The sequence below is a fragment of the Marmota flaviventris genome, chromosome 13, assembly GCF_047511675.1.
Source record: "Marmota flaviventris isolate mMarFla1 chromosome 13, mMarFla1.hap1, whole genome shotgun sequence".
Taxonomy (NCBI): Eukaryota; Metazoa; Chordata; class Mammalia; order Rodentia; family Sciuridae; genus Marmota; species Marmota flaviventris.
This window is the reverse complement of record NC_092510.1, coordinates 39,919,566-39,931,948: the sequence shown is the minus strand read 5'-3', so window position 1 is coordinate 39,931,948 and position 12,383 is coordinate 39,919,566. Positions and strand designations below refer to the sequence as shown.

The 12,383-nt window shown below is 39.3% G+C and overlaps 1 protein-coding gene across 2 annotated transcripts in view; it reads left to right on the top strand.

Annotated features, from left to right (window-relative positions):
- Glis3 (GLIS family zinc finger 3) overlaps window positions 1–12,383 on the top strand; it is a 419,818-nt gene that overhangs the window by 130,549 nt on the left and 276,886 nt on the right. For both annotated transcript variants that reach the window (XM_071600430.1, XM_027943102.2), the window contains exon 3: window positions 6,453–7,569. In XM_071600430.1, coding sequence (XP_071456531.1) covers window positions 6,453–7,569 — 1,117 coding nt within the window. The remainder of the gene's footprint in view (window positions 1–6,452; window positions 7,570–12,383) is intronic.

Genomic DNA, 12,383 nt, shown 5'->3' with positions numbered 1-12,383 from the left:
ATATGTACATTTGTCATTTCCTGTTGAAGCAAGTCATGTCATGGTCTAATAGGTGTTCCATGCACATCTTTTTTACCTGACAGGTTTTGGTGTATATATTTCAGTCTCAACACTGCTTATCAAGCTGTTTTCTCAATCCATCCATCTGTCTACCCACCCATCAACCAGTCTACCCAAATATGTATCAATATCAAGCATCTACTGTCTGTGTAATGTAATAGTCAGAGTTTAGGGTGATAGCAGAGAGAATGAAGACAGAAATCACACATTTTAAGGCTTTATGATATGTCGGGAAGACATATTTTCATGTATGAGTTACATAACATTTCAACATGATGTCTGATTAGGTGGCAGAATAAGTAGGTACAATAAGTACCACGTATCTATCTTCATAGTGGAGAATGAATTAGAAAAGAGAAATCACCCCTCAGACAAATTTTCATCTCTGTCAAGGTTTATATTAGGGAGATCATAAAACCAAAGTACTGTATAGTTTAAGGTCATTTCTTTTTTAAGTTAATATTTTGTCATAGAAGTTATCTTCTTTGAAAAGCACAATCCAAAGTTTTTGCCTATGAGTCTTGGTTCTGCTGTAACTGATCCTGCAAAGGACGCTCAGTCTCTGGGCCTCTGCCTCTTCTTCTTGTGGGGCTGTAACCCACTAAGATACCTGTGGTTCTGAGACTCTATTTCTTCTTCCTTTCCTTCCTACTACCCATCTTTTCTGCTCTTGTCTTCCTGCACAAACCTCCTAGCTTCCATTTGAGACTCTGAAAACAGTTCCTGGATCATTTATTTATGCCAATTTTTTCATGGGGTGGAAAGTTGTTTTTCAGCTGAGACTTTTTGTGATGGGAAGCTGCTGTCATTTTCCCATTGATGATTATGCCTTGAGGGACTCCTCAGACTTGCTGAGTGCTGCATGTAAAATTAACTGTGCTCATGGGTGGGTGTCACTGGGAAGCCTTCAGCTTCCTGTCGGTTGCAAGTCCAGCCCATGCCTTGAAGGCAGAGTCATAATTAATGGAGGAGCTGATGGTAGGCAGAGCACAGGCTGCTCAAGCCACATACCTTATGCAGTCCTTTTCATGGGTCGGCCAGAGAGGGTCATTATCTCAGTGTGTTCTGGCACATTTGATTCCTTAGCATAATTTTATATCCTTAAAAGGCAACACCTTAAAGAAACACTGACAAGTGTTTTTGACTATGTATTTCGTGAGCTCTTCTATGAGAAAAAATTTTTTTTTGCAGGATGAACAAAGAAACGCGAGTTGAGGAGTGGCTTAGTGAAGGATGGAACCTACTTTTAGCAATTTGGAAAGGTCGCATATTTGTGATCTTTAAATTGGTTTGTGTGTTCCATCAGAGGGGAGAAAGAGTAAGAGGCAGCAGTTCAAACTGGAAGGCATGCCGGTGTCACAGAGAAGATGGTGAGGTCATCATCTTAGAGCCTTATCCACCAGGAGTCTGCTGGAGGCAAATAGGGACTGGAGAGATGCTCGCCTAATTACCCATATAATTCCCGTAATTCCTAAAGTAGAAATTATATCACTCAAGGACAATCGTGGGTAGAATTTGGATATACATCCTTCCAGGTGTATGCAAATGCATGCATCATAAGTACTGGCTTTTCTTTCCACTAAATTGACCTAATAACTGACATAGTTTTATAATTACTTTTTTCAGTTCATATATTATAAACTCTTTTGTAATAAAGGTTTCTTCAGCCTCACATAATGCTTTCTTTCTGCTCCAAATTCCATTTTATAAAGAAAGTATATAAATAAAAAGTAATTCTTATCAGTCTTTTATTACTAAGGATTTAGTTCTTTCCCCTTATTTTAGTATTATAAATAATGCTTTATTGCATTAACCCTGTAACTCTTTTATTGCACCTCTCTGATTATTAGAATAAATTCTTAAAGTACAATTTGCTGGGTTAAAGGAAATGTACAATTTTTAGCTCTTAATATGTATTCTCAAATTGCACTGTAGAAAAGACCTACCCATTTATAAATTCACTAACAGGCTAAGAGAGTGCCTGTTTTCTCTGACCTTATCAAATATTAGTTATTATTTTTATAAGTTTTTCTTAGTATAAGTTTTTCCATCTGAGGTACAAAATGATATTTTGTCTTAATTTGCATTTCTTAATTATTGATATCATTGACCAGTTTTCATGGATGCATTGGCTGTGTTTTTTTAAATTCATTTGTATACAGTTTTCTCTTGGGTGCTCATCTTGAAAAAGTCACTTTTTTCTTAGCTTTGTTGGGTTCTGTCTAATTAATTGATGAGAATTTTGCCCTAGTACTGAATATTTGCTTTCATTAATTTCCCAACCATTTCTGACTTAATGATAAATGCAAAATTACCCCTTAGTGTTTTGAAGATCAAGAAGATCAAGAAACTATTCTCAATTTAGGCATTGCCAAAAGTTTATACTACAGAGCCTGTTGTGCATATTTCTCCTAAAATGACAAGGCCAACATTCTGGTATAGTAGCCTCATCCAGTGGAGTCATATCCCCATCTAGTAAAAGTTGGGCAATGGAAGAAATTTGCACGAGTTTGGAATATATTTAGCTTTTCTGGTGTTTGCACATGCATTGTGATTCTGCACTTTATGATTGAATATTTGTACTACCTTTTAGTATTATCCCTGTTGAAGACATCATGGACCCCAAGACACAGAAAATCTAAATGCTTTCTCCAGTGTCACTTGCTTGTCAGTCACAAAACTCACCCATTGCCTGATAATATCATTCTACATCCAGAAAGGCACCACATTTCTCTTTCTCTTCTATTAGAAATTCTTAGGGGTGATTGTCTTTTTGTTTGGAATATGCCCACAAAGCTCAGAGGAAGAGCACAGGTTAGGAATGGACTCTGGACTCTCTATGAGTCCTAACGTTTTATAAAACCCTTCCGTAATCAGATGCCCTGCTAATTCTTCTGAGCGATTTACCAGGACACATAAATAAGAAGTTCCAGATAGACCAGGTCTGGTCTTCCTTTCCATATCTGTGTATATATGAAATATATGTATTCTTATGAGTGTCAGTTTGAGAGTTTTCTGCATTATTTTTAAATTAGAACTTCTTTTAAGTTTGGCATTGAACCAAATAATTCAATTTGGGTCATCCTACCTCTTACGACTGAGAGTTACTTAGCTCTTACTTTATCAGTCATCGTAATCCTTTTTGCTGATGGTTCCCGGGTGTTCGTATTGCTCTTATTTTGTTTGAGATATATCTACCTTCTTTTCACATATAGCTCCAAATAAACCAGTTACCAGAAATAGTATCCTTAGGAACAGATGAACATATGGATATGGAGATTGTTCTCAGTATGGTGACACAGCGCTCTGAACTCTGTCACTTTCCTTCCCACAGGTCTGGTGTTGTAGCAGCAGGGGTTACAGGCAAGAATTCTTGGCAGCCCTCACACTCATTCAACATATTGTTGCAGAAAGAACAGAAAATTTGTGTTCCATTTGTAGCTTGTGTGACTTGAAGCCGGGTTTACCAGGTCTTGTAGTCAAGCAGAGCATTATGGACCACATGTGAGCTGCAGTGTGAGAAAAGCAGTAGAGAATGTATATGATCCAGCTAAGGCTCTGTCTGTCACATGCTGCTTCATTTATTATTCACTGAGGGCTTTATCCCCTCCCCCCATTTTTTTTTTTTTTGGTGTGTGTGTCACTAGGAAAATTTTTTACAGAACCTTAGTTTTATTCTTTGTATAATAGAATTGATTAAAAATCCAGTTTACTTGCCTCACATATTGTGTCAAATAAGAAGATAACATAAGAAAAATGCTTTCTAAGTTAAAAATATTGGATAGTTACCATCATGATGTTTATTTATTTACTTTGCTAATTAACAAGTTTTTGAATACTTTATATTTATCTAACACTCTGGTAGGTACTAGGGAGATTAAAAAATGCCTCTTCTGTTGAGACAATTTGACTTCTGTTGAGGAAAATACCCACATATGCTTCCAGGTGCACATATCTGTATATATGGAAAGAGGACTCTTACTGAGAACTGGTGTATTGGGGAGAGATTCCATGCATTAGAACTGTAAAAGGTCTGGATTACTGCATAGGAGATAGGAGGGAGACTGGCTGCTGAGAGAGAGAGAAAGAGAGAGAGAGAGAGGGAGGGAGAGAGGCAGACACAGCCCTTATTCATACTAATTGCTTTAATGATAGAATATAGAATTTGCTTTTTGAAAAATATATGATAACTATCTTAGGAAACTGAGATGTCCAAGGTATTAAGCAAAGCATCTACACAGGGTTATATTCAGATTTAATTTAAGCCATAGTCAGGTGTAATTTGAGAAAAATGAGAATCGTCTTTCAACAATGGAACAATGAACAAGTCTCACTATAGGCTGCCCTCAAACCAAATAATATAATTTTATAAGCAAAGTTTATAGAGGTAGATAAAATTCTCTGTTGGTCACTGCTTAAAAATCTGAAATGTTCTAAAATGACACTGACAGGCAAATGTGCCACCTGAGAATGGATATCCACTCAGCCACATGGCTGTAGTGAAGCTCTTATTCTTGATGTTCTATAAACTTTCTCAGGGTGTAAAGCAAAGTCAGTTGTCTCTGCTTCAAATATGACATATCTACTGATTTAGCTTGGGTCTGAAAGCAATTCCTGAATCTCACTGGGGAAGGGACCAAAGGGCCCTTGACATCCAGTCACCAGGAGCCTTCTGCTGAGCTCTGCAGGAAGAGCCACAAGCTGCAAGTGTGCTAAGAAAATAATTGAAAAGTGTCCACGGGGAATTAAAAAACAGATGGTTCAGGAAACACTTTGGGGCTTGAAAAGGACTTCAACCCAAATGTAAGGATGTGGACTAAGAAAAAAATCTATGTCAAGGGCAGCTGGACATACATTCCGGCTGTGTTTGTCATTGGTAAACATTACTTCGCCTGATGGTAACATCATGTTGATCACAGTGTTATCACCCCATAGTGTGCATTTCAGAGCTGTTTTCTTGCTAATATCTCACACTCATAGGAAACCACATTCCTGGTGTCCATTTTGTGAAATGGAGTAAGAGGAACAGGTGGGATAAAAGTGTTTCTCTTTTTCACTTGTTCCTTTGCAACAGGTTGATATTTAACAGCTAAAGATAGTAAAAGTATTCATTTTGGGGAAGGCAAACATTTTCTATAACATTTTGTTGTGGTTAATTTTATTATCCCAAAAATAGATCCCTGTAGAAAGCAAGTGCAGATACACATAAATAAGCCAGCTTTTCTGCTGTACACTGAGTCTAAGTCAGGGAATACAGTGCCTGTTCTAAATGTCTACATGAGTAGCCTCTTTATGACAGATTTTCTGTCTAAGGTACATAGCTTTTATTTTCTTCAGTTCTTTTTAAGGAAAACATGCCGTAATAAAGCAAAAGAATTTTAAGGGGGCCTGAGCTACATTATGGACCATTTTGTTATGTATACAATATATTGTGAGACATGAAGCTTATTTAGTAAAGGGTAAGAACAGATAGGGAAATCTTGTGAAACAAGCAATTGAAAGTGAATGATCTACTCTCAGCCCAAAGCTGCTCTGATTTAAGAACAAGAACTCATCAAAAACCCAAGCAAGCAAGTATGGTTAAACCTTACATAACCCCAGCATGTAATGTAATTCTAAAAATGACTTGATTTTAGTTTGTACTCCTTATATATTATAGCTATGTTTTATTTAAAAAATTAAGAATTGAAACCAGTCCGTGTATTTTATATATATTTTTCACCTACTGGGATGATTTGATATTGTAACTGAGTACTGACAGTATAAATTGCTCTTTTATTATTATTATTATTATTATTTTACTAATTTGTTAATATCAGTGAAACTAAATTGTAAAGCTTCTGAATCCCCTGGACTACGCTTTGACTTTAAGGATTTACTCTTTTTTTTTAAATGAAGTTAAGTTTAATGTTACCTCCCCAAATAGATGTTACTTAAAGGCTGGTACTCTGTTTAGATTTGTATGCGCTGCAAAGTCTATCATACCATACTGCACACAGTAGGTACTTAACAAATACTTGATTATTTGGTTTGCTGTGACAGACATTAATAATTTATCCCAGGTCTTTAATTTTCCCCCTACATTAAAAAGGATATTTGAAAATAAAGCAAGCACTATTTATTATAATTAAAGTTCTGAGATTATAACAATATATCTTTTGTTTTATTATTTCAGTAAGCATTAGCTTTTATTGTGCTTCTTGGGAAAATATTATTTACCTGGAACGAAAAGCCTTGGATTTTATCTGAACCCAAGAATGTGTGTTTAGTGGAGAATGTAATTAGGGGAAATACATAAGGGATTGTAAGTGCAATGTTCTTTTAGCTCTTAAGCAATCCATATCCTGTTAAAATGTTATTTTTTTTTTCTTCTCTTCTGGCTGCTGTTCCAGGTCCCTTATTTCACGGGAGTCTCTGGCATCCACGACTTTGAGTCTCACGGAAAGTCAATCGGCCTTGAGTGTGAAACAAGAGTGGTCTCAGGGCTACAGGGCTCTGCCTTCGCTTTCCTCCAACCATAGCTCTCAGAATGGTGTGGATCTAGGGGACTTCCTTGGCCTTCCTCCGGGGACATCCATGTCCAGCAATAGTGTCTCTAACTCATTGCCATCCTATCTTTTTGGCATGGAAAATACCCACTCTCCTTACCCTAGTCCCCGGCATTCATCCACCAGATCCCACTCGGCCCGCTCGAAGAAGAGAGCACTGTCCTTGTCGCCCTTGTCAGATGGCATCGGGATAGACTTCAATACCATCATCCGCACCTCACCCACGTCCTTGGTTGCCTACATCAATGGGCCGAGGGCATCCCCAGCCAACATGTCCCCGCAGCCAGAGGTCTACGGGCATTTCCTGGGGGTACGCGGCAGCTGTATCCCCCAGCCATGTGCAGTACCTGGCAGCCAGAAGGGCGTGCTGGTGACCAGTGGTGGCCTGGCGCTACCGGCCTATGGTGATGATGGGGTACTGGAGTATGAGCGCATGCAACAGCTGGAGCATGGTGGCCTTCAGCCCGGGCAGGTCAACAATATGGTGGTGCAGCATGGCCTGCCGGGCCCTGAAGGCCAACCCTCTGGCATGCTCAAGACTGAGCGACTGGAGGACTTCCCAGGTGGTACCCTGGATCTGCCGCCTGCGCCCCCGCTCCCTCCCTTGCCACCGCCTCAAGGTCCCCCACCACCCTACCATGCCCACCCTCACCTTCATCACCCAGAGCTAGTGGCCCACAGCCAGCCACTGGCACTGCCTCAAGCCACCCTGGACGATGATGGAGAGATGGATGATGGTGGGGGCAAGCACTGTTGTCGCTGGATAGATTGCAGCGCCTTGTATGACCAGCAGGAGGAACTTGTGCGGCACATCGAGAAGGTCCACATTGATCAGCGAAAGGGGGAAGACTTCACTTGCTTCTGGGCTGGCTGCCCTAGAAGGTACAAGCCTTTCAACGCCCGCTATAAACTGCTGATCCACATGAGGGTCCACTCGGGGGAGAAGCCCAACAAGTGTACGGTGAGTTTCTGAAGCCTAGGAGTGACCTTTCTCCAAGGCCTAGCATTTGTATTTCATGTGTGTATTTTTCTAAACTTGGCCCACGGGTCTGAGTACAGTTTCTTCATTTGTGGGTTTGGATGTGTGGTGCTGGGGATGTCCATGAGATTGGATTGTCTTCAGCTTGAGGAAGGGAAAGGTTCTTCTGGTGGCTAGTGGCTGCTGGTTTCTCTCCATTTCTAGATTCTCTTCTGAAAGCGTACATGATCAGCAGGGAAGGCCAGTCTGCCCCACTGTCCGTAATCTTGAAAAAATGCTGGCCAGGCACAAACTGGAGCTTCCTTAATGTGCGTGGACATGCAAGAGCAAAGGAACACACATCACACCACCAGCGAGCTTTAGCTCTCTTCCAAAGCAAATACTCAGATTTTTCTTTCCCTCCAATAACTGGGTGAGAATTGGAGTGGGGGAAAGGGGTGTTCTGATATTTAAGAAAGGAACTTACTACTTAGCAAATTGGCTAGTAAAATTATTGCTACATGTACCCACACGCCTGCACACTGTACCTTCCAGGGTTGTGGGACTAGTTAATGATTTATAGCCAGCATAAAAACACCAGAGGATACCACAAAGCAGAACCTGGAGGGATCTCACCTAATTTTAAGGAGAGAGTTTGTGGAAAGATATAAGGAGGGAGTGGATTAGGGAATGTGCCTGATGTACCTTTGGCATTGAAAGAAGTGGGCCTGGTGTCACTTTCCCCTGCCTTCCCCTTTCCTGGCATCACTCCTGGAACTCTGTTTCTGGGCAAAATTTACTATATTTGAATAATATGATTCGTAAACTATTTCACAATAATTTCACACCTCAGAGAAGCCCTCAGGGTTTACAAGTGGGACATCACCCTTGGGATCACAGGGATGGCTTTGCACAATCTGACAGCTTACTTAACTCTTGGAAGAAGAAGAACATATGGCTTATATTAATTTAGATGGGCAGGAATATTTCTTTAGAGTTAAAATCTGAGAATTCTATGTGCTCCCTGGATAATGAGTATGGTGGAAGTCCCTAAATATGTGAAATATACAAATTATTTTAAAAAGGAACTTATCTGGACTGTGATTCCCCAACCCCAGTCCCTTCTTTCTATAGCATGTCGTGATATAGAGAATCTGGACCATGTTTATGTCTCATTGTAGATTAGCCAGGTTCTCTGATTCATGTAAAAGCAAACCAAACAGGTGACATCTGTAATGTAAGGATTAGAAGCACCTTTTCACCATCCAGTAGGTATTTTTGAAAGAGTTTTTAAGAATTTTTGGTGGAATGAAATTGCATTTCTCATGGTTACATTATGCCCCATGTTGTGATTTTTCTTAAGGAAAACCTGAAGGTGATATATTATGAGAATGTCAGGTTCTATGAGTGAAAGGAATAATTACATTCCAGGAGGCAAAACCTCCTCACTCTTTCAGTAGGGTTCTGCATTAAAAATGCCAGAAAGAGACAGACAATTGTAGGCAATTCCATTTACTCTGTTTGGAACACACCATCCTATTGCAGGCAGGAAAGACATTCAGTTTCTGAAGGAAAACAGTCCAACCTTTCAGTTCTGACTAATCCTGGCTGAAAATAGTTTACTGGATTTGGCTTTACTGAAATAAACATAAAGCCTCGAATTATCCAAAAAACTTTTTTTCTGCATTGCAAAATTAATTTTTATGCAACAGGATTTCCCCATTTTCCCACTGTTCCCAGACTTTTTAAAGATGTGTAACTTTATAAGGTTGACTTTTGCTGAAGTGCATGCTGAATAGTAAAAATAGAAATAGTTGAGTGAAAGAATAAGCTGAAAGGTAAATGTTTGCAGACCTCTGCATATCTCTTTATTGTACTGTTCAGGATGGGTATGGGAGGTAATTTTTCTCTTAATCTGCCCACTCCCTACTTCTAGATGGAATCTTTGCAAAATGCAGGTTGCTAATTTAATAGCATATTAAATCTAGAACCACAAACCATTTACTTACACATATCATAGTGCAAATATGTTTATCCAAGGCAGGGTTTCTTAGGACCTGACTAATGCTGCAATTCCAGTCTTGGGAATATATATTTATAGCAAGAAGACATCCATTTTCACATAAACATACATATTATGGACTTCATTTCTTCTGAAGACCCTTGACTTACTCGTCATCTGCTTGATTTGTAGGACTGTAGCCAACTGGCAGTGAATGTTTTGCATGAAAATTTAGCATTCCTCTCAAGGTGTAGTCCATGGATAGAAGACATTGTGCTTAAAGTGGATGCCCACATGAAATAATGTATTCTTCTGCTTTTGAAAAATGAATGTTTACATATTTGGAATCCAGACACAAAGAACTTTTAACACTGGGATGTTTCATTGCTTTAAAATCAGAAGGTAGTTGAATCAAAGCTAAAGATCCTGCCAAGTAAAATGACCACATTCTTCTTTTGGAGAAGTGATCTTTGGCTTTTTGTGGCTGTGTCACATGCTGCAAAGGCTAGGAGCAGTTTCAATGAAAAGGTCCAGTCTATTTTACGTATGCTTAACTGCTTTTAATTTTCCATGATAGAGTTACTCATCATTTTCACTCAATTGCTTATTGACCCAGGAAAGGGCAGATGACCCCTTTGTGTTTGGTGACCATGACTACAAGAAGCACAAAGAGCTTGTGGAAGTTATGGTAAATGGAGGGTGTGTCAGAGGGCTACCGTCTGCTTACAGGAAGAGGCTGCCACTAGTGTCCTCCCTCAGTGCCAAATTCCCTTTCCTGCATGGGAGAATGCATTTTCAGAATTTCTGATTATGACTCTCCAGCTTTACCCGGAACTCTGGGGTTCTGATCACTCAGGACTGTAGATGGCAAAACCAGGGGAGGGTTATGAATTATTTATTTGGTTCAATTACTGTAAGAAGAGGATGGGTTCTTTTCCTTTCCCCACCCAAATAATCCCACCGTTCTGTAGATCTCATTCTTACTGCTTCTGGGCAAAGCTCTCTTTGCAGGCCTGGCTCAATGGCAGAGATATTCCCAGCCATGGACAAAAAGGCCTTGAGAAGTAAAGGCCATGGCAGACAGACAGACCTCAGCTGAATCAGAAACTGGGATATGGCAGTATTATATTTAAAAGGACTCAAGTCCATTCACTGCTGTCTATTAAGTAAAGCAATTTCTATGTGATGAATCATTCTATTTTGACCTTCCTATGTTTACCCACTCCCAACCTTGGTAAATCTTGGAGTTATAAAAACTGTGGGGGCATTCCCAGTGTAACTATGTGGAATTCTGATAAGTTTTCCTGAAATGGTAAGGTTCTAGATTTCCAAGTTAGAACAAGTCATGGAGACCCAGAATTTGTCTCTTTTTCAAACTGTTGATTTGTGTAGGAGGACAACATAAAGTCTAACCCAGAGCCACATTTTATGTCAACCGTCTCTAACTGTATCCATAGTAATGGTTCCAACAGAGCGAACACTGAGAATGTTTTTGCCATACATAGGTCTTTCTGCCATTAAGTTTAAGGGTGTGCAGTGCCTGGCCTGATAGTGTTCCCAGGAAGGTATGTTTTGAATGAGGCCAGGCATGCTCAGTTAGTGCCTCTGCTGGGAAAATTTATCTGATCAGGACAGAGTGATCAGGGGCATGGGATTCTGCTGCCAGGGTGGGAAAGGCCAGTACTTGCCTTTGTGCACAATTGCAAGCAGTTGTGCTGGGAGGTTAGGGAGTGTTAATAAGGGAATTAGGGGGAATGTGGGCTGCCACTTAAATTTTGCTTATTTTTCCTGGATGATTTTTATCCAATAGAAAAAAGGAATTTTGTAAAACTTTTACCCACCCACAGATTTTCATGAAAATGTCACTGACCATAGACAGTTTTGAATTTTGTATGAATTGACTCATTTCTCCTCAGGCATTTTGCCCGGCCAAACCTAGAGTATTTTCTTTGGCTTGAATATTGGGTAGTTTGCTTTTTAAGTAACATTGGTTCATGAACATAAGAAAATAAATACAGCACTGGGGCCATGTCCCCATTCTTCTTTTATGGCCTGATGTATGAGTTCATGGGCCAGTATTGACTATGTAGCATATTTTAAAAAATATTTTTTTTTAGTTATAGATGGACACAATACTTTATTTTCTTTTTTTATTTTTATGTGGTGCTGAGGATCAAACTCAGTGCCTCACACATGCTAAGCAAGTGCTCTACCGCTGAGCTACAATCTCACCTCTGTAGCATATTTTTTGAGGAAAAGTAAGCTGTAGAAGGATTTTTTATGTCTTTTAGTTTGTTATTTGGTAAGATTTGGCATTGATATGATGACTACAATAACATGACCAGAAGGGATCTTAGGAAAATGCTATCTAACTATAACTATTTTGAAGCTAACACTTCAAAATCTTTATATAGGCCAAAATGAGTAAATTTTCATACTACCAAGTATTGATAAGGGTATGTGGAATGGGGAGTATGCTAACTTTTCTGGAGAGAGTAAATTGTGTAACCACTTTAGAGAGTGATTTTGGAATACCTAGTAAGGTTGAAGCTAAGCATGTCCACTAGAATCATGTCTAAGTGTGTAACCTACAGACTCTTGCATGTGGTGGCAGAGAAACCCAAGACAAGATGTTTATTGCATTTGTGTTTTTTAAAAAAGTGTAAATAACTCTCCATACATAAGATGAATCAATAAACTATGATTTATTCCTAATGAAATAATATAAAGAAGTTTAAAATTATTGGAATATACCCATGAATGTATCAACATGAGCAACTCTCAAAAATTGTTGAGTGAAAATTTGTATGCAAAA